The following is a 25,574-nucleotide window of genomic DNA, read 5'->3' on the forward strand; positions in this document are numbered from 1 at the left end:
GGAAATTCAAAAAAAAAATTACAGAATCGATTCAGATTTTCAAGAGCTTTTTATTGATACCTTTTTTTTCTACGTAAAGAAATTCATCAGACACAGATTTTATAACAAGAAAGTTATCTTAGCCGAAAGTTTCTCCTGCAAAATTATAGATTGGAGGGTCAATTGATTTTAACACAAAAACAGTTTTTTCCAAACTGTGATAGACTTTAGAAGCATTTGGGGTAATATTTTATAAAGAATTTAGCTCTGGGGTTTGGCTAAGTTTCAAAATATACTAACTTTTGCTTATATCTATGTATAAGGTGACCCCCTGTCTTTTTACTAATATGATTTTTGAAATACTTGATCCTTCTGATGACCTTTTTGGATTTGAGAAAAATGAGGTGTAAAGCTGGGAGAGATATGTTAGAGTCATTTGCCACACAGAGTCAAATGTGTTGTCTTGTTTAACGATGGGATGTGAAATTTACCATAAATGTGCTTAGTTTAAATATCCGAAACTGCCAGAAAAAATTGATGAAAATTTTTTTGAAGCGTGGTCGAACGCTAATTTTTTTCTCTCAATTGAATTACTCTCAATTGTGGTGATTGTTGACTGGCGTAGCAGTTACTTGACAGCCCAACCTACTCTTAGTATTCTGCTTACATCTATCAATAAGGAGACCCCATTTCTTTTTGGCGTTTGACTGTACTTTAATACCCCAGTGTCCCATCGCCGAAAAAGTTGTTTTTGAAGAAAAGTGACCTGTAAACGCTTGGGTGCGGGATATTGGAATTATGTACGAAGAAGTTTTTTGTAGTTTTTCTAGCACAAAAAAAGTAAGCAATTAGGTCCCAATCAATTCGAATCATTTGGCACCTAGATAAACTAAATTGTTAAATTATATAAACGAGATCGATCGATTAGCTATATCAAAGTTAGATATTTGGGGACCTAAGTTACATAAGGTGTCAGTTTTATGCTGAACTGAAAAAGTACTGTTATCACCTAATTTTTAGCTCGAATATCCTGCTTTCAAGAGGAATATCCTGCTTTCTCAAATGATAGTGTTTTTCCGTATTCAAAATTCTTTTGTAATTAGCTCATTTTCAGAGTTACTATCCTCACTCAGAGAAAAAGTTGTTCCCAGGCCCTTGTTTTGGAGGTATTTAATAAAATTGTAGGTGGTTTGGCCGGAAATTTAAAAGACCCGAAAAGTTGATGTTCTTTCTCAACCATTATTTGGTTTTTTTTCGCGAACTCGAGTCATGGTCCAAAAAATTTGGCCCTGCTAACTCTGAAAATGAGCTAATTACGAAAGAATTTTGAATACGGAAAAGCACTATCGTATATTGCAAATAAAGGCTCCACGCCACTTCGATTCGGCCCTTTGGTAGAGACTATTGTGATAGCGCTTGGAGGAATTTATGAAAAGTTGCTGTTCAAAGATAACATAAATATGCTTAGAAAATACGCTGAGCCAAAAAAAGTTTTCTCATTTTTGATTTGAAGACAAGCGAACAAAATCATAGGCGCCGATATATGGTCAAACGCTATTTTTTGTTCTGATTTGTCGTCGATTTTTTAATACCCCTCCCTCCTGGTTCAAAAGGGATGACCACATTTTCTTATGGAACCAAATGTTTCCGTACATATTGTTATGCTTGTTTCAGTTCAAAGACAGAGTTCGGAAAGCTTGTTTAAAAGCCTTTGCAGACACGGAATTGAGGAAAAGAAAAGCCGAAGACCTCTATGCAAAAGAACAGTAAGTTTGGCGATAATCGAAAAATAGCTTTTCATTAATTTCTAGAAGCTTGCTGATCTGTTATGCTATCCATTGTAACTGTAGCATAGTTAAACAAATGTGGCCTTTTCGTTTTTCCAAAAGCTTCATTAACGCACATAATCTATATCTAAGAAGGAACGCTGCTCGAACATAACGTGATTACCGTAAATAGTATTGCTCATAACTTTCCCAGTTTTTGTACGAGAATGTATGCGAGCCCTCGCTATCGTTGTAGTTAGATTTGTTGGACTTGCTTTTAGAAAAAGACAGACGGAAGAGGAGCAGAAAGAAACAGAAATTGCCAAGAAACAGAAAGAGTGGAATGAAAAGTGGGAGGTATGTGAATCTATTGTCAAAAGTGCTCGGAATCCTCCCTCAATTACCCAACTTTTATTGAGTTTTTAGTCACCCTTGTTCATATTTATGTTACGTAAAGCTCTCCTCTTGGATAAGGGGTGATTTTGTTTGAGATAAACGACATTGGTGTAAAGTTAATACTGTGAAATTATTTCTTTAGTTTAATTACATATTGCGTTGTTTTGTGTTGCCGTTTTCAAATAAAGATCTTTGTCGAAACAAAAGTTTGAATGCTGTCTCGGGAGTTGTTGTTCCTCTCTAACTCAGTCAGCAGCAATTTTCCTATTACTTTCACATTGAGTGGGTGATTTAGGAGAATATTGCTTGGATGAAATCACTCAAATGGATTGTGAAAATCATTCTGTTTGCCGAAGAAAGTTTTTCTCTGGTTTGTTTCAGAAAGGAAGGGATGAGAGATTTGATTCGTGGAACAGTTTCAAAGCTCAAGGCGTGAAAAAGAGCAAAAAGGCGAAAGGCGTATTCAAACCTCCCAAGACACGAGCGGAACAGCGATGAGATATAATTTTTCATCCTTTGAAGTTGACAAACATAATTCAGAAGTTTTAGATGCCGAGATTTTGTCCACACTCTAAATCTGGATGAAATATAAATTTTCGGTTAAGCCTTTACCATATTTTACAACTCTTTTATAGAAAAGTTTTTTGTTAACGACATAAAAATTATATGCGTTTTGGAGTGTGGTCATATCTCTTTAGACAAGTGTTTTAATTATGTTTTCTGTTACATTTTGCAATAAACATTCAATGGATTGTTTTTTTTGAATATACGGTTTTCCCATTGTATCGTCCCAATGTATTTATTATGGTGTACTCAGTTATTAATAGCCTCGCAGCGATAGCTGGTGCTATTATTGGCCTTCTCTTGGTTTTTTACAATTCGAAGAATTTGAATTGTATTTTTTTAAGATCTGTTCACACATTTTCATGCTTTTTGAAGTCAAATTGGAGTAGTGATTTTAGTCACGCCGTAACAGAAAATGGAGCGAAAAAGCGAGTGGTTTTGCGGCGTGAAATTTTTTCGCTCTAATTTTAAAGTAGAGTGAGAAAACGGTGTTTGAACAAAAATTCGCTTTCTCGCTAGTGATTTTTTGTTCACATGCGGCAATTTCACTTTGGTTTATACTGTTTTTTCGATTTTTTGAATTGGATTTTTTCTAAATGGTTTTCCCAGTCCATTGATAGTTCATTCTAGGCCTACTTTTTTTAAACCAAATTTTCATTTCTCGCTAGTGGTTTTTTGTTCACATGCGGCATTTTGACATTGATTTTCTGTTTTTTTTTTATTTTTTTATCTGATTTTGGGAAATGGTTTTTCCAATTCACTCATAGTCCGTTCTAGGTCTAGTTCTTGTTTAGTCAATGAAAATTCTTTGAATTGTACTTCAGGACTTTCTTTATTTCGTCGTCAAGATTTTTGTTACGACCATATGACGTCACAACCACTCCAAATTTGCTTTTTCTTCATTCGCTCATGCAATTTCAACTGAAGTGCGTGAGTGACGTCATTTTTCGCTCTTAGTGGAGCGAGTTTTTTCATTCGCGTGATAAAATTTTTGGTCACACTTGACTTATCTCACTCTCAAAAATGACTTCCTCACTTTGAAATTGACTTTTATTTACTTGAATTCAACGAGATAAGGTCAAATGGGCGTTTGTCACTCTAAATGAAGGTTATTTGAGAGCAACTAATAGAGGCAGCAAAAATTTATACAGAGTAACTTATCAAAATATAACATATGAGCCTTCAATGAAAAAACGAATTTTTTTGGTCTGTCTTTTTTAACTGTTTTTTTAGACTGCAGATCTACGAAGCTATTGCGGCCGTTTTCTGGCAATCTGCCAGCTATGTTAGGATGTGCTATGCTCTTTATACCCACTAAGCTGTCAGCTGGAGGGGGGAGAAGGGGCTATAGTACGACAGAACTGCATGTATTGACAGGTTCAATATCGAAGTCAATCTGATTATTTGTAGACATAAAGTACTAGTTTTCTCAACACAGATAGAAGGTTTGTTGAGCATCGATAATTGCGAAGTATCAATCCGATACACTTGTATCTCAAGGTGTAGTAATACCAAATACAGATGTTCATAAACTACCAATCTCTATACGCCCTTTAATTGCATGTAGATATCGTAAAAGTGTCCAGTGTTGAATCCGTCAGTTTCGGCCACAAAGAATTCGCCGTTTCCTACATTTAATCTATTTGCAGAGAGGCAATTTTAAACCTATCAGATTGTTCAGCCAACCAAATTGAAGTTGTATTGCAATTTCGCTTCAATAAAATTGAATTTCAAAAGCTCGGCCAACTTTTGAAGATATCAAAGTGGTCAACCAGTGCAGAGGAAAAGCATCCTGTAAGATTAAGAGTCAATAAAGATGGACACTAGCAGAATTTGGGATCTTTATCTCCGCAAATGGGTTAAAGGAAGATAAACGTTGAAAATCGAGTTCTTTGAAAAAAAAACCTGTATATTTGATCAGATAAGCGTTTGAACGCTATCGGAATGTAGATTATTCGGTGGTTGGGTTTGAAAATTTAAACAGCGAACTGTGCACATAGATATTAACAATATCAAGTCTCAGTATCAAGTTTGATACCTATCAGCATTGATGTTTGATACTCTTCTCACATTTGCGGATACTCTTTTGGGATCAGGATTGATAATTAAGTATCAGGCTTGTTGTCTGATTAAGAATTTTGTCATTACGTTCCATGTTTGACAAGCGTGCTTCAATTTGGACAAAATCACGCAGAAGAGCTAAGCAAGATAGTTGCCTAACAAAAGAATATTGGATGTTGATTTATTTTGTACAACTTAGCGTAAGAGGAGTTCATTTGCTTTCAAATGCTCTTCCGAATTTGCAATTTCAGAACCAATGTAGCAAAACAAATGCAGCCTGTAAAAGATAATTTATAGTTATAGATTTGATTATTACGTATCATTTTTGATAGTTCATTGTATGAGATTCGAGTCCAGTTTTAATAGTTTGTTTCATTTATACTTTCTTAACACTACATTGCCTTTAAACTATGTTCTGTATTTTATAGTTCATACTCAAAGGAATTAACAATGTTTTTCTTTTTTTTAATAGTGTCAATTGTGATGTTCGAAACTTTTTGGAATCAGGTTTGATGATTAAGTATCAGGCTTGTTGAATAAAAAAGACTTTTTGTCATTAAGTTTCATGTTTGACAAGATTGGTTCAATTGCAAAAAAAACAAGCAGAAGAACTACACAAGAATATTGCCTAGACAAAAAATAGGATGTTGTACAATTTAGCGTCGGAAGAGTTGATTTGCTTTCAATTTCTCCGTCAAATTTTAAAGTTTTCATAGTATTCGGAAACAATGTAGCATAACAAATGCAGACTAAATGATACGTTATAATTACAGGTTGGATTACTAAGTATCGAGTTTGATATTATATCGTATCAGATCCGAGTCTCAGCTTTGATGATGATGAGTTAGCTGTGACGTTTGAAACGTTTTGGGATTAGGGTGGTTGAATCAGTATCAGGTATAATTATTAACTACCAGATTTGATTATTAAGTATCAGATTTGCTGATAAAGTATCTTGTATAATACTCCTTAAAATCAGTTGATGTTACTTTTGGTATCAAGTTTGGTTCGATAAGTATATGCTTCAATAAATTATATCTGGTTCTAGTATCAGCTTTGATTTTTACGTGTCGGCTGTGATGTTTGATACTCTTCTTATCACTTTTGCGGATACTCTTTTGGGATCAGGATTGATAATTAAGTATCAGGTTTGTTGTCTGATTAAGAATTTTGTCATTACGTTCCGTGTTTGACAAGCGTGCTGCAAGTGGACGAAATCACGCAGAAGATCCAATCAAGACATTTGCCTATCAAAAGAAAATTGGATGTTGAGTTATTTTGTAGTACTTAGTGTAAGAGGAGTTGATTTGCTTTCAAATGCTCCGAATTTCAGAACCAATGTAGCAAAACAAATGAAGCCTGTAAAAGATAATTTATAGTTACAGGTTTGATACACTTTTGATTGTTCTTTGTATCAGATTCGAGTCCAGTTTTGATAGAGTGTCAATTGAGATTTCCAAAACTTTTTGGAATCAGGTTTGATGATTAAGTACAGGCGTGTTGTATAAAAAAGATTTTTTTGTCATTAAGATTCTTTGTTTGACAAGCCTGGTTCAGTGGGAAAAAACTTGCAGAAGAACTACACAAGACTTTTTTCTAGCAAAAAATTGGGATGTTGTGAGTTATATTGTACAATTTAGCGTCGGAAGAGTTGTTTTGCTTTGAAATTTTCCGTGAAATGTTAAAGATTTCAAAGTATTCAGAAGCAAAGTGGCAAAACAAACGCAGACTGTAATTGATACTTTATAGTTACAGGTTGCATTATTAAGTATGGTATTTGATAATATATCGTATCAGATCCGAGTCTCAGTTTTGATGACAATGTGTTAGTTGTGATGTTTGAAATTTTTTGGGATCAATGTGGTTGAATAAGTATCAGGTTTGATTAACTATCAGTTTTGATTATTAAGTATCAGGTTTGCTGATAAAGTATCTTTTATAATACTCTTTAAAATCAGTTTATGTTTCTTTTGATATCAGGTTTGATTGGATATATACTTAAATTACTTTAGGTTCTTTTATCAGTATGGATTAAGTGTCAGTAATTATGTTTGATACTCTTTAGAGTCAAATTTGTTGATTAAATATCTTTTTTAATGTTTGAGTATCTTTTTTTGGGCTTCAAGTTTGACATTAGTGTTTCGATAGCACACAATCACGCTGAACAGCTACTCAGGAAACTTTTCTGTCAAAAGGTTTTGGGGCTGTCATCTATATTGTGCAGTTTACCATGGCTCTGCGAAATTTTGAACTTTTCATAACATTAAGAACCAATGCAGCTGTTAGAAAGTACTTTATACTAATAGGTTTGAATTTTTTGTATCAGATTTGATACTTTGAAGTATCAGTTTGATTATCAGGTGTGATGATTAAGTGTCCGTTTTGATGATACTCTTTTGAGATCAGGTTTGATGATTAAGTATCAGGCTTGCTGTATAAAAATAAGTTTTGTCTTTCTTCATGTTTGACAAGCGTGGTTCAGTTGGAAAAATCACGCAGAGGAACTACACAAGACTTTTGCCTGCCAAGAAAATTGGGATGTTGTGAGTTATATTGTACAATATAGCGTCCGATGAGCTGACTTGCTTTCAAATGCTCCGCCAAGATTTAAAGTTTCATAGTGTTCAGAATCATTGTAGCAAAACAAATTCAGCCCGTAAATGATACTTTATCTTAACAGGTTGGATTATTAAGTATCACGTTAGACAATTTATCGTATCAGATCCTAGTCTCAGTTGATGTTTGAAAACTTTTGTTGTGATGTTTCAAAAATTTCAATTGTGATGTTTGAATTTTTATGGGATCAGGCTGGTTGATTAAGTACCAGGTTTGAATATAAATATTCGATTTGCTCTTAAAATATAAAAATTTTTTGGATAAATTATCTTTTATAACACTGTGTAAAAGTCAGTTTATTATACTTTTGGTATCAGTTTTGATTGGATAAGTATTAGCTTTAAAAATTTATGAGGTTCTAGTATGAGGTTTGATGATACAAGCGTCATTCATTATGTTTGAAATTCTTTAGAATCAGATTGTTTGATTAAGTATCACGTTTGATGTTTGATTATTATTTTTTGTCAATTGCTTCAAGTTTGACTATTGTGATTTAATGGCACACGTATTCACGTAGAAGAGGTCCGCGCAAAACTTTTCTACAGAAAACTTGGGTTTTTCTATTATATTGTGCACTTTAGCTTGGCTCTGCGAAATTTTGAGTTTTTCGTAGTTTTATAGTATTCAGAAACCATGCATCATGTGTAAGTTACTTTATAATTACAGGCTTAAAAATTAGAATTAATACTTTATAGTATCAAGTTTAATGATAAAGTGTCAGGTGTCATGTTTGATACTTTTTGGCATCAGGTCAGTTAATTAAGTGTCAGATTCGATGATTAAGTATGAGATTCAAAAATAGATTATCTGGTTTTATGATCTTGTTTCTTTGTTGATACTTCTTAAAATCAGAGTTTATGATACTTTTGGTTGGATAAGTATTAGCTTTAATACTTTATAGTGTTAAGATTCAGTATTATGTGTGATGATGGTCTCAAGTGTGATGTTTGATATTTTTGGGATCAGTTTGGATAATTAAGTTTTAGGATTGATTATAAATTATCTATTTTGACACTTATTAAAAATGAAATTATGAATCTTTTGTATCAGGTTCGAGTGTCACGCTTGATGATTAAATGTCAGGTGTGACGTTTGATACTCATCGGAGCCCGGTTTGATGATACTTATTAGGAGCAGGTTTGTTGGTTAAGTATCGGATTTGATGTTTGAGCATCATTTTTTGTCATTGAGTTTTGTTATTGAAAAGTATGATCGAGTAGGGCACATAATTACACAGAGGAGCTCGCAAGAAATGTGGCTACCAAAAGATATATACCAAAAGATATATACTAATCCAGCGTCAGGGGAGATGATTTGCTTTCAAATTCTACTCCAAATTTCGAATTTCTCATGGTGTTCAGAACCAATGCAGAAACAAATGCAATCTGTAAACGATACCTTTCAGTTACAGGTTTGGTTAATAAGTATCAGGTTAGATGCTTTTTTCGTGGCAGAATCGAGTGAGATTTGATGGCAAAAGCTTAGGTGTAATGTTTGATAATTTTTAGGATCATGTTTGATTATTCAGTGTCTGGTTATCAGGTTTGATGATTAAGTATTAGATTTCATTAAAAAGTATCGGGTCTATTAATAAAATATCAGGTTTGAAACTTTTTCAGATAAAATTTTGATACATTTGGTTTGACATTTTGTTGGATGTGTATGAGCTCTAATACGTTGTAGTATCGGGTTTGAGAATCAGGTATGATTGTTAAATGTCAGGTGTGATGTTTGATATTCTTTAGTTTCAAGTTTAATGGTACTTTGGGTGCCTATTTGGGTATCAGTTTTGCTCATTAATTTTCAATTTGAAGTAGCTTGATTGAATAGGACACATAATCACGCAAATGAATTACGCAAGTAATTTTCCCACCAAAAAACGAGCTGGTGTGGTCAGTTATATTGTGAAATTTGGCATCAGAAAGGCTGATTTTCTTTCGAATGCTTCACCAAATTTTCGACAAAAGCATCCTGTAAAAGCTGTTTTTATGATTATGTGTTTGATTTTTAATTATCACGTTTGATGCTTTATTTCATCAGATTCGAGTATCAGGTTTGATGATCAAGTATGAAATGTAATGTTTGATACTTTTGGTATCAAATTTGATGATTAACTATCAGGTTCGATAATGAAGTATAGGATTTCATTATAAGGATTTTTTCCTTTTGTGCCCCCCCCCCCCCAGTTTAGTGAGTGCATATTGCAACCCCCAGACGCACGTGCAATTTTTTTACGTATTGATTTACTATGTAATGACACGTTCGATATAACTGGGGTGAGCATAACGTACTGGGGGGGGGGGCACAAACGGAAAAGATCCGATTATAAAGTATCAGGTTTCAAGATAAAATATCTTGTTTGTTGAAATCAGGTTTTTAGGTTTTTTTGGTATCAGGTTTGATTGGATAAGCATCAGCTTCATAATTTATAAGATCAGGTTCGTGTATTAGGTTTGATGATTAAGTATCAGGTTTAATGTTTTGAGTTATTTTGAGCAATTTAGTGTCCGATGAGTCGAATTTCAAATGCTCCCCCAAGTTTTGAAGATTTCATTCTAGTGAGAACCACTGCAGAAACCTATGCAGCCTGTAAAAGTTAATTAATAATAAGAGGTTTGATTAAGTACCAGGTTTGATACTTTATAGCATCAGGCTCGAGTTTCAAGTTTGATGATAAAGTGTCAGGTGTGATATTTGATACTTTTTTGGGATCAGGTCTGATGATTAAGTATTAGGTTTGTTAGTTAGGTATCAGATTTGATGATAAATTATAAGGTTTGGTATTTTTTAATATTAGGTTTATGATACTTTTGGTATCTGGCTTGGTTGACTAAGTATCAGGTTTTTTTCACTTTTTAATATCAGGTTTGATCCTTTCTAGTATCAAGTTTCTGGTTAAGTCTCAGGTTATTTTTATTAAAACTTAGATCAAATGATCTTTGACAATTTGCACCGCTTAATAATCTTTGGCCAACATCTGAAAATCATGATCTAGTAAATATAGCCAGGTTGCAAATTGGCTTCAGCGATAAAGAATTGGCCGAGAAACGTTCGACAATATATCAAATGTTCAATATATAAATTTCACATTCAACATTGCTTATGTAATTTGATGAGCAAGATCTTCATAACCGTCAAAAAAATGTTTTGACAACAATATGCTTTTGAGATTCTTATACTGCCACAGTTTTTAAATTTTGAACCTGAATGAATATGTTGAAGTAAAGAAGAGGTTATCACTGAATGAACAAACCCGAAACTGAAAAGAAGGTTAAATTTATGTTGGAATTGCTGACAGCGTTTAGACTCTACATTACGCAATGGGGTCCAGAAAACCAACAACCAACAAGTGCGTTCTTTCTGTCAGAAATAATCTCTCTGCTGAAGGAACTGAAACTGTAATTGTTATTTTATAAAAACCTATCTAAAATTATATGCAGTTATCAAGTAAGGATTTTCTGCAAACATTGGGCGCAAACTAGATTTCAGTTTTCAACTTCAAATTTTTGTGACTAGGGGGCTTTGTCCCTTGTTTTCATAATTATTCCAGATTTGCGCCATTTTTGAGTTGCTTTAAATTTAAATTGAGCATTTTTTTTCCTTTTATTATATATTTTATTACAAACGGAAAAGATCCGATTATTTTTTTTCCTTTTATTATATATTTTATTACAAACGGAAATTAACCTGATAGTTAATTTGTCTTAAAAAAAACAACTGAAAGAATATTTTTGGAAAGAATTTTTGAAGGACCCAAAAGTAACTGATATTAAAGATGATATTGAGAGCATTAGATTTTAATTTTAATTTTTAATCTTCACGATGTACATATAAAATTGTGAGAACATTTTATGTTCGCATTTTAGGCCATTTTTTAATAATGTAAGGTCAAATTTTTAGTTAATGATTTTATAATTTTACATAATGTTATATTCTTAACTTTACATTGCCTCTTTTACCATTTGCTTTTTATACTTATGTGTACCAGAGGAAATTAACAATGTTCTTTTTTTTTTATGTTTAGGAAACACGTGAAAAATAATGTTTTGCAGTTTTGAAACAATTGCATATATAGAAATCTTCTGTTCTAACAATTGTATATTTGATACTTTGTGTTCCGCTTTTTGTCTTAGTAAAATTTGCTTTGTTTTGCCGCTTTTTTGTTAGAAAGCGAAAATAATAGTTTTGAAGTAGCGCCATATCGCTGCCGACAATTTAATAGCTGAGATCATCTGCTGCTTTTCCGCTTTGAGGTTCATAAATTTGTTTTAAATCCAACACTTGTTGTTCCAACAATTTCAAGGCAAATGTAGGAACAATATTCCAGGTCTTCGCTATCCAACCAAGACCCGATGTACCCATTATAGAGAAATAAGAAGAGTACTATTAAAACCAAAGAAAGTAGTTTTTAAATACAAAAGAGTAACCAATTTTGATTTCTGGCTCCCGTACCCCTCCCCTTCACTCTTATACCCAACATCACACAATCATACACATATGCAATGCCCAAAGACAAAAGCTTTACACATGAAAATCGTCTGAAATTATCTTTTCGCTCAACCAAAATTAAGAAAATAGCGTTCAGGCATGCAAACACGCAACATACTCGCACATGAAACAAATGAACAAATCAAATAACGGTTTTAAATTTTTAATAGCCACCAAATTGATAGCGAGGCTAATATTTGACCCAACGTAGTTTTCTAACATTTTGTTTGTACTGGGGGGGGGGGGGGTGGGGTTGCTTAAATCCACAATTGTTGTTCCAACAATACCAAAGCAAATGTAGAATCAATATGCCTGGAGTTTTTTCCAGTCGATACTTGAAACTTTTTATGCATTACAGAAAGATACTGTATTACTCCCTCCACCTCATCATATTATATACGCAATATCAAACAATGATAGAGATACGCAATGAAAAGAACTTTATAAAGCAAAAACTTTAGCAAAAACTATCGCAAATCAAAACGAAAAATCTCAAACAGCTTTTCCCTCAAAAGAAACGAAACTCAGATAAAATCATTCAAACATGTAAGCACATTGCAACAGCATTATAAAATAATGAAAACAACTGAAATTCCTATCTTTAATTTAATTTAACAAAAGTAATTGAATTTAATAACTTCAGAAGGAAAGCCGCCTAATATTGGGTCATCATGGTTTTCCTCTTCTGAAAAATTTTTGTGTATATAGGGGATTTGTCTTTTTTTGAAGATCTTTATTAATGTAGTCTAAAAATGTCTTCATTATTCTTTCTGTTGTCTTGTCAGCTATTGTCACTACTCTCTGGTTTCATCTACTTTCAGAGAAGACATAACCGAATCTGTTCATCGGTTGACTGTTACAGATATTGGTTTTCCTTACTCTGACACGTAGTTACTTTTTGTTAACAGGTATCTTAGGCATTCTCTTCACCATGTCTACTATTATGATCCGGACCAAAACCTTTATTTAAAATAATAGTAATTAATAATTTTGGTTCCAAGGTAATCGCAGCGGAACAGCATTAGACCACAGTTGCCTGTTCTCAGCTGCCCTTTTTCTTATTATTCCCCACATTTCAGACTGTTCTTTTTATGAGCAGCATTGCTCTGTTTTGGTGACGATGGGCACTTTTTTTGCAACTGGAATTTTCACGTGGTACCATCATTGCAGCCAACATTGGTCAGGCTATGGTCAACCTGAAGCTATGGTTAAGTAAGAGCTCATCCTCACACGTATGTTAATGCGAATACCTTGTGCCTAGGAGTGACAAACTGGCGTTAATATCAATTCGGGCATCTTTCATCTCCAAGAAGTCCTGACTGCAAATTAAACAATTCTAGTCGAGCGTCATAATAATGATGACTTTGCTTGACAATGTGGGTGGTTGTTTTCACGCTTCGAAAATTTTCTCTTAAATCTCATATGTCTCTTAAAACATTATAATTTGTATTTAAAAATAACAGAAACCAGTTAGATATAAAGTGATCTTTGTTCAAAAAATCCAGATCAAATTTGGAGAAGCTTCGTGAAAAGATGAACTTTGCATTATGCTCTGCTAACATTTTGCTGAAGAGGTACCATCATCCGTCAAAGTGCTCGTAAGAAAAGAAAGGCTTCGGGACAACTTTTTGGCATCATTTCGCTCACATTTTTTGGTGGTGTTGTACAATACTTTATCTTCGTTCACTTTTCATTGAAAAGTATGACTTCTGAAAAATTGTATTTTTATTTGTTAAGTAGTAATCGGATTATGGACTTTGATATGTTACAATTTTTAAAAATTTCTCGAATTAATACTTATACTTTGTATGTTATAAGTTGTGATTTTTTGCAATACTGTTAAAATTATTTTAAATTCATTTTATTTTGTTTTTTGAAGCAAAGGATTAACTAGTGCCAATCTGTATCTTGTATTCAAATTTAAATATTGTGAATGGAAGGGAAAGAGTGAGGCAGTTTAACGTCTAGCTTACAACTTTTTTCTCGTTTCATCAAAATCAAATTGAAAGGTCAAGCCATAACTTTGTGGTTTTTTGTACTGCTGCCTAAATTGGGAACTGTAAATCTGGCTGTGAATCTCAGGGCCTTTTGTCTGTCTGTTGATAATCAGTTTTCAGGAGCAAAAATAAGTTGTATTGGTGTCTCTGAAAATCAAATAGAATTGGCCAGAAATGAGCGCGAAGCTCATGGCCATGTCTATTTTGACACAAAAAAAGCTCATGACATGATTTGATCCCTGAAATTTTAAGAGGTTCTTGATTTTCTTAGAACTAAACCAAAACTAAGATGAAATTATTTAGATTAAGGCGGCCAGTAGATGTTTTCATGTTTTCTCTCTCCACGTCGATTGCTTTAACTGACTTTTGATTGTTCAAGCGCTTTGTTTAATGCTCTAGTTATTATTGCTTGAAATTTCTGTGCCGATAACAGAATAGCGGCAGTCTCCTTGTTTTTTATGCTGCCCTTGTGGCAACAGCAACCGTCTAGCCTAGCAGCTGCTTCGTGATTTTAAAGTAGTAAAAAATTGGTTTTTTGAAAAATTCTGTTTTTGGAAATTCTGTTTATTCATTGTTTATGGAATTGCCGTATTGCAAAAATTTTCAAGTTGTTTGTCAAAAAACTTCCTTTTGGAATACCACCCTGGGTAGAGGTCTGGCGATGGATTTTCGTAAGAAATGCGGTGAAAAAAATAATTTTCACCGCGTATTTCTTACATCTTTTTGCGGTGAATCGCGGTGAAATATTTATTTTCATCGCGTCCTCAGTATTCTTACAAAAATTAAGCTTCTGTACACGGTTTCGAAACTCTGACTTCCTGCATGCCTTCGAATTCTTATTCCACTTGGCCAACTGTCACTTAATTCTTTGATATTTCTTATGAATTTAAATCAGATTGAGTAAACGTTGGAAAGCAAATACGGTTAATTTCTGTAAGAAATGCGGTGAAATTTTTTTCAACGCATTCACCGCTTTCACCGCATTTCTTACATTAATTTGCCACAAAAGTCGATTCGGTGAATTTTGCGCTGAATTTTTGTAAGAAATGCGGTGAATTATTCTTTCACCGCATTTCTTACATGAATTTGCCACAAAAGTCGATGCGCTGAATAGAAACGCGGTGAATTTCGCCGTGAATTTTTGTACGAAATGCAGTGAAATTTTTTATTACCGCAATCACCGCATTTCCTGCAAAATTTCATCGCATTCACTGCATTCCTTACAAAAATTCACCCAAAAACCTCGACCCGGGACCCTGGTCGAGGTGTCATCGCAAAATTATGTAAGAAATTTGCGGTGAAAAAAAAACTTTTCATCACTTATCTTACATATTTTTTTCCAATTTTTCCTCCACCTGGGCAAAACAAAAAGGTTTCGAAATCATTTCTTTTCTTAGCTGGTTTCCACTCAAATTGAATTTTTTTAAGTTAAGAATTCTTTTAAAACCGGAAATGTGGCATAAACGTATATTAAACTAGCGATCAATGGCATAGGTGCAGGACATTAAAAATGGGAAATTTATTTTATAACTTCATTAGCCGTTTATAATCTGTATAACGGAACAATTTTGGTATAATTGACCTGGGATTATTGCGATAACAGTGAAATACAGTTAGAGCATTCAAAATCATGTCCATTATAAAAACTTCTATATAAAAAAGCCGATTTGAAGCCGAAATGGATACTGGCTAGTGAAAATGGATTTGATTGTTTTGTGTTTTACAACAAAAACACAACATATGTCACCAACTCAACGTTTCAAATAAAAGCAATACATCATAATCGATTTTAGCTTTCATTTTCTCTGCTGTTTAACGTGGTAATACTGTACACATATTTTTCAGTATATGTATGTAAATATTTGTAAACGCGGTTAGAGCCAAAACGTCTGTAATGGTTAAAACATACCAATTCGTACCAAATATAATGAACAACTCAAAATCAATACAAAGTTTTACAAACCATTACGTGCGGTTATTAGATTAGATAGAACCTTTTCTTCATTTTAATAATGAAAGATAAATTATATTAATTTGTGCCAAGCTACTTAATGTTATCTCTCATATTTGCCAAAAATTGACGTAGATGAATGTGTTCAAGTTCATAGGGGTTTGATTTCGATCTTCAAAAATCGATTTCCTCTTTCAACAAAGTTGAATTAGCCGTTAGAAATCTGTCAAATCGTAGTTTATTGTTGTATATTTCACTGTTGTTGATTTTATAATTCAAGGGAATTCTGAAATACCTCTACTTTTCGCGCCCATTGTTTCAAATTATCATTACCGCTTATCGTTTACAGTCATACTAAATTAAAAAAGATTTTTGTACTGCTTATTCTTTCTTTTGTAGTTTATTATTTTCTACATTGATAAACAACTGACAGACACTTGGTGTCTGTATCACACTTAATTTGTTCTATTATTTTTATCACTTGGTTTTTAAAAAAATCATCTCGTTAGAAAAATTTGCTCACGATGGGTGAAGGAAGTTTTTGGAGTCATTTCACTCCTAAATTGGGTCTGTTAACTGTTGTGGGTTCGATGGGTGGATTTTTGTTTGGATACGACACTGGAATCGTTTCTGGAGCTATGATCTTTGTCACTGAGGAGTTTGACCTCTCACATGCTATGCACGAGGTAAGAACTAATTTCTAGGCAGATACAGAATTTAGAAGTCGGAACTGTCTCCCTTTTAAAAATGAAAAGGAAAATCTTTTTGCATAATCATATAACCACCAGCTAATGCTTGTGAACTAATGATGGCTTGCATAAGTTATGATAAGTTATTATAAGCATGTATTTAGCTACCACAATAGAGGTGTTATAGTATTTTTAAACGGTAGTTTTGGTAAATCTACGTCGGTCTATTTTCAATGAAAATGGAATCAGGCTTAATTTTGAAACTAAATACAGATTATGCAACAATAAATTCTGGATTTTAGACAACTTTATATCTTCCCAAAATACAACAGCCCTGAGAATCAATAAAGACTGATTCAAGTAGTCTTGTTTTACAATTAGATGAGAAATACAGCAAACAAAATGAGTGAGATTCAAGATATGACTGACTTTTTGGAAAACATTTACATCAAGTATGCTAAAATCATTTTGCCGAACGATAATGAAATGCCAAAACTGTCATTTCTTATCAATGGAGCTATCTAGTTTTGCACCAGTAACTCGTTCTACTTCAAAAGAACGGTTCTTAAATACTGATAAAATCATCAGATCAGAATCAATGACAAAAAATGTTGAAACCGATATCAGACAAAATGCATCACTTGTAAACAAATCGTTTTCACAGCAACAAAATTTCAGAAACTGCAACATTGAATCATTAAATGAACTCAATGGCTGAAGTGTATTTTAACTCGGAGTTCAAAGAGGTAAGGGACCTCCAAACGAGAAATTGAATCCTAGTTGACAAAAAATTGAAATGTTCTGAAATTGTTAGTAATATTTAATCAATAGTCTTTTAATGTTGGTGTTCATCGATGCCCAAACAACAATATGAAGTCATGAAACGTCGTCCTTCGTGGATACCATCACAAATGGTCAGGAAAATCGTCTAGCAATTTTTGGAGTAACTTTCAAACACTTGTTTCAGCCTTAGCATCTCTCTAGCCATGGCGAAAGGTTCAGCTGCAGTTGTAGTTTCTGGAGAAAAAATTGTCTCCAGGAAAAACATAAACTTCACAATGCCGCGTAGTGTCCAAAAAATTTAGTGAAAGATAATAATAAATGACATTTTAATATTTAAAAGACATAATCAATTATCAAAAATAAGTACTGAAACTCAACCCAAAGAAACACAATCATCATTTTTTTATTATAGCATACTTTTTGGCCAAAAAAGTGGATTGAGTGTGAAACTTTTTTGCTCGTCTTAATATAGCAATACAAAATATTTTTCAAATAGTGTTGAAATCAAAACTAAAATGTTTGGCTTCCGTTTCATATACTATGTATAATGTTTTTGTCAAGGTTGCACGAATATGAAACCTGAATACTCATTGAAACCCATAATCAAAAAATTTAAAATGGACAAAATTTGAAAGAAAAGTTGAATTTAGAGAAAAAAAAATCATGGGAAAAAACTCTAAATTAAAATTTGTGCCCGTAAAGTTTCTTACTAAAATATCGAAGGCATTCATCAAAAAAATATTGGAAGATTTTCAAAAATTTGGTTGAAAAATTAATGATTCACGCAAAAAGCGATGAAAATAAGGGTAAAAACCTGATTGGGTATGGTTTCCGAGAATAGTTTACGGCGGTCGACTCAGGAAATACCAAATAGATGAACTATTATAAGAGCAAAAGGAAAAAGTTAGCTTTCAGTTTAAGGCTGGAGTTCCAAAAAGGTACTGTTTACTCAAACTTTTGAGCACGTTTTTACTTTTCAAAAGTTGGTGACTCATTGTGCTTAATAATTGGAAACTTGGCTGACAGAGCGCGTGTTCACTTCACAGATAATTCTTAAGACAGATATCTATGAGTCAAATATTGATATATATATATATATATATATATATATATATATATATATTCTACTCAAAAAATAATACATTGGAGATATTTCGAGGTGCTGCAATTCCAATTATTTAGCAGTATGCAGTTTTGAAGGGGCATCGAACTACAATTTTTTTTTTAAATTTCAATATTAACCATTATGAACGCTGGCATTGAAGAATAAACGGTAAGTTAGCCAAACTTCCATAGCTAGTCTAAACAATGAAGAAGTGCGTAGATTAAATGATTTAAGTGTGGAAATGCGCCAAAAAATTTCTTAGTCTGAAATCAAGAAAATTATTTTGAAGTCCTTTTAAAGTGTGTTTTGCTATTTCACTTAACAAAAAATACCCCTTATTTCCATAATGGTAGAATAATTTGTGAAGTGAACGCGCGTTCTGTAAGCCAAGTTTCCGAATACTGAACGCAATAAATCACCATCTGTTGAAAAATAAAAACATGCTCAAAAGTTTGAGTAAAGGGGTCTTTTCTCTAGACATCTTTCCATTTTGCTCTTAAAATATTGCAACTATTTGGTTTCCCCAAGCGACCATCAAAAACCGTCCTCTGAAACCATCTGGCAACCACCTCGGAATATCAAATTCAAACAAAAACGATGTAAATCAAACACTCTTTCAAACACTCAGGTTGTTTATGATGCCGTACAAGAACGAAAAAGTCAAAATCAGAAAAAAAACAAAAACTTTAAGACGATAGTTAAAGTTTGTTCTCTTTTTGAACATTCTTGGTCAATGCGTTATCAGATTAAACCGAGAAAAAAATACAAATTATTGTATCAATTAGTCCGTTAACATCTTTCTTCAGGTTATCAGTTTTAAAATTACACCAAAAGATTGATGGTTTTTGCTTGAATACTATGTTCCCACGTGAAAAATTTAAATTACAAAAACCTAATTTTTCACAGATGCCGCTTTCTAGTTAGATATTGTAAATAGTTATGCTCATTATAAACGAAAACCTCCGGAGTAATGTTCCGCCAATCTTCTTTGCAACGAAAACTAGAGTTGTAAAATTTCTTCATTGTGGAAATTTTTTTCCCCATTTTTCAGATTGCGGCCTTAATTTCAACATGGTTTACCATATCGGAAGGCATGAAAATGTTTTTTTAAAGATGTACTTGAATATTAAGTTAGTACTTATAAGGAGAAAAAGGCTAAGAAATGTTTCTTTTAAAATGTCAATTTTTTTGTAAATTTTCTTTAATTTTTCAATAAACTAGAAAACCTGTCCAAGTTTTTAAAAAAATCTTCATATGCCAAATATTGCTGCACTAAAGTATTTGCAATTATTCAATTCTTAATTTTTCATCCATTTCGTTTTATTTTCAGTTTCAAGGAAACTATTATTTGCGCTCGCTAATTTTCTATTATATATATATATATATATATATATATATATATATATATATATATATATATATATATATATGTGTATATATAATATATATATATATATATATATATATATATATATATATATATATATATATATATATATATATATATTCAGTGCCCTCAAGATTCAGTTTTTTAGCTTGTGGTGAGTATCACCTTATTGGCGGCAGCTGGACTCCCTTTGACAATTGGGTTCCTGTCCAGGTGGTGTGGTCGGAAGACCCTGATGGCCATCTCTGCCACTCTCTTCTCTATCAGCTCATGTGTGATTGGATTGGCCAGTAATGTCACCATGCTTCTCATTGGACGGTTCATAGTCGGATGCGCAATAGGTATTGCATTTTGATGTCCTTTCAGATCGGAATCAATAATTGAATTGATATTTTCTGAGTCTGATGTCCTATCATTGCTTTTTTGCCATCAAAACATGTGTTATTGTTTTTATGCTATTGGTAGCGACACGTTATTGAGCAGACTTAATGCTATATGTGACGCCAATACAAATATAACTTAGTTTCTTTTCGTATTATGAAGCTTGAAATGCCTGCAAACGTTGTAGAATTTAATAGCAACATCTCATTAATAGAGAGTTAATATTTCATTTTCAACAATATTTTTTATTTGTAATTGATGTTTTGAGATGTCATATTTCCTAACAAAAGAACCCAATTGTTACACAGGAAGCTCCGCTATAAAAAGCTAGTGGGGTTCCCAGTAAGATCAATTATAAGACAGCTTTGCGGTCCCCGCAGAGTTTGTGGAAAAGTAAGCGACCGCAAGCTTCCCGCAAGAATTACTAAGAAAAGGTAAGTGCACACAAGTTTGCCTCGTTTCCCACCACGATTACAGGGATCCGATGCACCGAAACAATTTGTTTCGAGATTTTTTTCATTTTTCACTAGAGATGTTTTTGGTTTGTTTGAAATTTGTTGTTGCATTATATTAGTCGACTGATGTGGCTTCAAATTTTCTTTAGAATTTAGTGTCATTTTTACGATTAAATGAGATACGTACGGTGGTTGTTTTCAGCTTTTTTCATAACTACTTTCACCAGGATAGCATTTTGGATGACCGCGGTAATAACTAAATTTAGCCACGTAACATTCTCCACAATCATTGCTGGAAGGCCGAAGCACATGTTGTTGGAGATATTAACCGACTCTCAGTCTATTTGTTAACAAGGAGGCTCGGTAATGTGCGATTGCACATAAGGTTCCGATCCCGCTCATCCACAATTTTGGCATAATTTTGGCATAGCTTCCAAAGCAAATAACTCAGTGGAGTAAAAAAAATGATGCATTAGATTGATGAGATATGCCAATATTAAAAAAGTGAGTCAAGACAAACAGCAAAATCGAAAAAACAACAACAAACATTAATTACATTAAAAACTTTATGTCCATTGGAAGAAAAAAAAACTGAATAACAAAGTCACAATAGCGTCAGAAAAAACTGAAAATAAACAAAACAATAGTATTTCACCAGAAAAGACATAGGACCAAACCAAAATAAGGCTTGATGACAAATAGACAATGAAAAACAAAAACAGTAAAGTTGAAAAATTCGCTTATTTTTTTTTGAAAAACAATTTAATTCAAAATAATGAAAACCATTAGAAATCAACTAAAATATCCCATAGGTTTACGATTACCAATGCTTCTAGAGAAAGAATTTAAGAACTGTTGGTATTCAATATTTTTTTTGGTTACAAAACGACAGCAAACAGGCAAACAAACAAATCAATAAAAGTTGCCAGAAAAAGCTTTCGAAAACGTAAAGCCATACGTTGGCCCCCAAAATAAGTTCAATTAAACCTTCTTCGGACACCGATAATGTTATATGTAAACCTATCGAGAATAAAACTAGGCAGCAAGTAAAAAAAAAGAAAAAAACAAAATTAAGTAATACTTTGTTTCGAAAAAACTTCCGAAGTCATGAAAGCCAATTATAAAAAAAAATTAAATAAGTTCTCTTATTCTTCCAAAGGAAACCTTTGAGACCTGCAATTATCCAGAACATGTCCTACGTCTACAAAAATAACGTTAAATGTGACGAAAAATCAAAAATTAATTTACTTTTTTTTGTGAAAAACCCGTGTCGAAGCTAGTAAAGTCATGACGCATCCTTTAAAAACATTAGATTTTGAGACACCAATACCCTTTTTACACCTGCCCTTGACATCATTAGTGTCATAATTGGCCTGTAATTAACCAGACTAGGTAACAAACAGAAAATAAAAGGAACAAAAATGCGAAATTAGAAAATGTTTATTTCTATTTTGGAAAACAATTGTTTTCAAAGTCATTAAAGCCATCAGCTACTTACTAATATCAGATTTTTGGCTCATATATGGTTCTTGAAAAGACAGTGAAAGAAGTCATTATTAAGGAAATTTTATACGACTAAAGACAAAGTAAAAACGACAGTTAAACACAAAATTAAAAAACTGAATTAGTTCTTCGAGAAAGTAGTGTCGAAGCCGTTAAAACCATCATCTATGTCCTTAAGTATTTTAATATTATCAAGTGCGCTTTATTTTATACGCCAATATTCTGATATATAAAATATCTATAACGCAATAATGTGACAAAACTAGAAAACGTGAAAAATGAGCAAATACCTAAAAAAAACAATGTGAAATCTAGTAGTGTCAAAAACAGAGAACCATAACTTAAGGCGTAAAACCACAATATAGGTTAAACTTTAAATCATGAGAAAGAAAAAGCATTCTTTCTTTGCTGACACTAAGCTAAAAATGACAAACTTAAGAAAAAGTAGTCAAAGTGCAATCAACCAAAATTTATTTAAAATTAAAATATTTTTAAGAATCATAACTACTATAAGTTTTCACGCCAAAAAGTAAACTTACTAATTTGGAGCTACTTAGTAAACCAATTGGAGCTATCACTACAGAGCTTTGATTTGAAATGTTCTGTTCTTTAATTAATATTAAAAAAGGTCGACTACTTTGATTTAAAAAAAACGACTGATTACAATCCGAATTTTTTTTGGGGTTGTAAGAGTCCAAGATTGGTTCAAAAGAAGCCCTGCTAATGTTGTTCGACCTTTAGGAACACTTTTTTCGAATGCTATAGATATAGATAATTTGTTAGTTCAAAATTTTAAAAAAATGCTGTGTTTCGGATAATTAACGAGTAAACTAAGCGAAAAAGGGCTAAGTTTTAATTTTAGAGCACTCTCAACGGAAAAGCGGAAATTGAAGTAGAAATAGCCCCCTTTCTGCGTCTACAAAGGTTGTGTCAGTAGTGCTTGGGTGTGTACTTTCTGCAAGTTTAATCAAAGTGGATAACAAAAACTTATTTCGTGCTGTCCTTGATGAAAAATTCTGAATTTTGAAATATTTAGCCAGAATTTTTGACACAAAAACAAATAAAATAATTTCACAATATATTTTTGTCTATAAAAATAAAATCAACAAAACTACAACATTTTCTTTATAAAATTTAATCAATTTTGAAAATTCCTGCAAATTTAATCAAAGTGGACTAAAGAAACTTTTTTCGTGCTAGTTTTGATGAAAAAGTGTGAATATTGAAATATTTAGCCAGAATTTTTGACAAAAAAATTAAATAAAATTAGCCGACAATATTTTTCGTTTTTTGAAATAAAATCAACAACACTACAACATTTTCTTTTAAAATTTAATAAATTTTAGCGAAATTAGCAAAGTTTTTGCCAAAAATTCCGGAAATTATGAATAAAATCAACGGAATTCACTCTTTTTTTCTCAAAAGTTTAAACCTCGATAACTCTCTGTAAGAAACACTGGACGTGCTTTCTAATGATACCAGTCTCAACTCTTTACGTTTAATATATCGATCGGCCAAAATTGTTTGACGAAAAAAAAACCGTCTGAGTATGTAGTTCCTCCCCCCTCTAGAGGGGTCGGAACAACAAGAGAAGAGAATTCTATTTATGTCGTCAACTGCTTGTCTGACGTTTTTGCACTAAGTTTTCACAATTTTTCAAGTTCTTTGACACTTTTCTGCTTCGCGCTGCATGTGTTTGTCTCTTCATATGTCAAAGAATATTTAACTAAGATGATATATTTTGTGCTCGTTCTCTTCTCTTGATTTTTTTGATGAAGATCATTAGTTTTCAATACCTTAACATAAAAATAGATCTACAATTAGAATGCGAGTTTTTTTTATATTTTTGTGAAATTTTTTTGTGAAATTTTTTGTCTTTGGTTTTTAATGTTCAATTGGTCAATGTATTATTCATTGAAGTCTGTACATTGATATGAGGACTTATCCTGCTATATTTTTTATTTGTTTCAAGAGCTTTCACAAACATTTTTCAAACGGATTTTGTTTTTATTTTCGTTGGCTTGCGGATTATAGAATGTCTGTTAATTATGTACAAAGACGTTTTATCAGGCCTCCTTGTTTGAACTATAGGTAAAATACTATTTACGTTTTATATGTTTTCGAACATATGGTGTTTCGTCCTGATATCTTTTTAAATCGATAATATTTTATCAGGCCTGCTATCAACAATTGGTCCGGTGTTCATATCCGAGTGTGCACCCACTTCAATTAGGGGGGCTCTGGTGACATTCTACAGCTTCAGCATCATCATTGGACAGGTCATAGCATATCTGGTGGCACTCGCCTTGGTCAATGTCCAGGACAATGGATGGCGGTAGGTGATCATAAAACTACTTAATTTTCCTGAAAACAAAACTTTTAATTTGTGGTTACCACAAAAAATGACGGCTTTCTGTAGTCCAACTCCGACAGTTATCTTGGAGGATCTTGCAAACTTCTTTTCTTGGACGATTATCTAGCAATATCTTGCATCCTTCTTGTCACTGACAGTTATCTTGCAAGACTCATGGTAGAATCTTGCAAGACTCTGGTGTGATTGTGTATAATCTTGCAGGACTCTGGTGTGATTGTGTATAATCTTGCAAGACTCTGGTATGATTGTGTATAATCTTGCAGGACTCTGGTGTGATTGTGTATAATCTTGCAAGACTCTGGTATGATTGTGTATAATCTTGCAGGAATCTGGTATGATTGTGTATAATCTTGCAGGAATCTTGTGTGATTGTGTATAATCTTGCAGCAATCTGGTGTGATTGTGTATAATCTTGCAAGGCTCTGGTGTGATTGTGTATAATCTTGCAGGAATCTGGTGTGATTGTGTATAATCTTGCAAGACTCTGGTGTGATCTTGTATAATCTTGCAAGATAACTGCCGGTTTTGGACTAGGATTGGTAATTCGTTTCAGCAATGTTTGTTCAATCATTCAAATCAGGAACGGCATTTGTTTTTATCAGTTTAATTAAACTTGGGATCGGAGCTTGATTGTTGTTCAAGCTTTTTTTGGATCATACTATACTAGAGGCAGGAAACAAAATTTTTACCAGATGACGAAAATCTCTGCGCACGTATATTTATTATTTCTGAGGTTACTAAAACTATTATATTTGTCTTGTACAATTTTAAATGTTTTTTTTTTGTATTTCAACAGGTTTTTGATATAGACCTAACAAAAAATGTTTTGTTTTATTACTTTTAAATAGAAAATTTTAAGCAAAAGAAGCTAAAAAAATAATTAAAGGAAAAATAAAAGAAAATTTCGTTTACCAATACGTTGAAAGTTTGTCATATTTTGGTTTCCCACAGCTTTCATTCTCGCCCAAATTTAAATCCCAATAAACAACTGTCATACACTTCATGTACAGGAAAAAAATAGGAAACAATTTTTCTAGAGAAGGAAAAAAGAGAGCGAATTTCATTTCTGTTCATCTATT

General features: G+C 32.7%; 2 protein-coding genes across 2 annotated transcripts in view; both read left to right on the forward strand.

The window, feature by feature from the left end:
• The window catches only part of LOC142349975 (dnaJ homolog subfamily C member 8-like), a 440,478-nt gene extending 437,743 nt beyond the window's left edge, over positions 1–2,735 (forward strand). Inside the window, exons 8-10 of the mRNA XM_075401847.1 lie at positions 1,654–1,745; positions 2,027–2,102; positions 2,523–2,735. Of these exons, the coding sequence (XP_075257962.1) occupies positions 1,654–1,745; positions 2,027–2,102; positions 2,523–2,639 (285 nt within the window). The 3' untranslated portion in view covers positions 2,640–2,735. The remainder of the gene's footprint in view (positions 1–1,653; positions 1,746–2,026; positions 2,103–2,522) is intronic.
• A 12,758-nt stretch (positions 2,736–15,493) lies between these two features.
• The window catches only part of LOC142349816 (proton myo-inositol cotransporter-like), a 69,219-nt gene continuing 59,138 nt past the window's right edge, over positions 15,494–25,574 (forward strand). The window contains exons 1-3 of the mRNA XM_075401599.1: positions 15,494–16,504; positions 19,931–20,123; positions 24,297–24,456. Of these exons, the coding sequence (XP_075257714.1) occupies positions 16,343–16,504; positions 19,931–20,123; positions 24,297–24,456 (515 nt within the window). The 5' untranslated portion in view covers positions 15,494–16,342. The remainder of the gene's footprint in view (positions 16,505–19,930; positions 20,124–24,296; positions 24,457–25,574) is intronic.

This window comes from Convolutriloba macropyga, chromosome 11 (genome assembly GCF_964194025.1).
Source record: "Convolutriloba macropyga chromosome 11, txConMacr16.3, whole genome shotgun sequence".
NCBI lineage: Eukaryota > Metazoa > Xenacoelomorpha > Acoela > Convolutidae > Convolutriloba > Convolutriloba macropyga.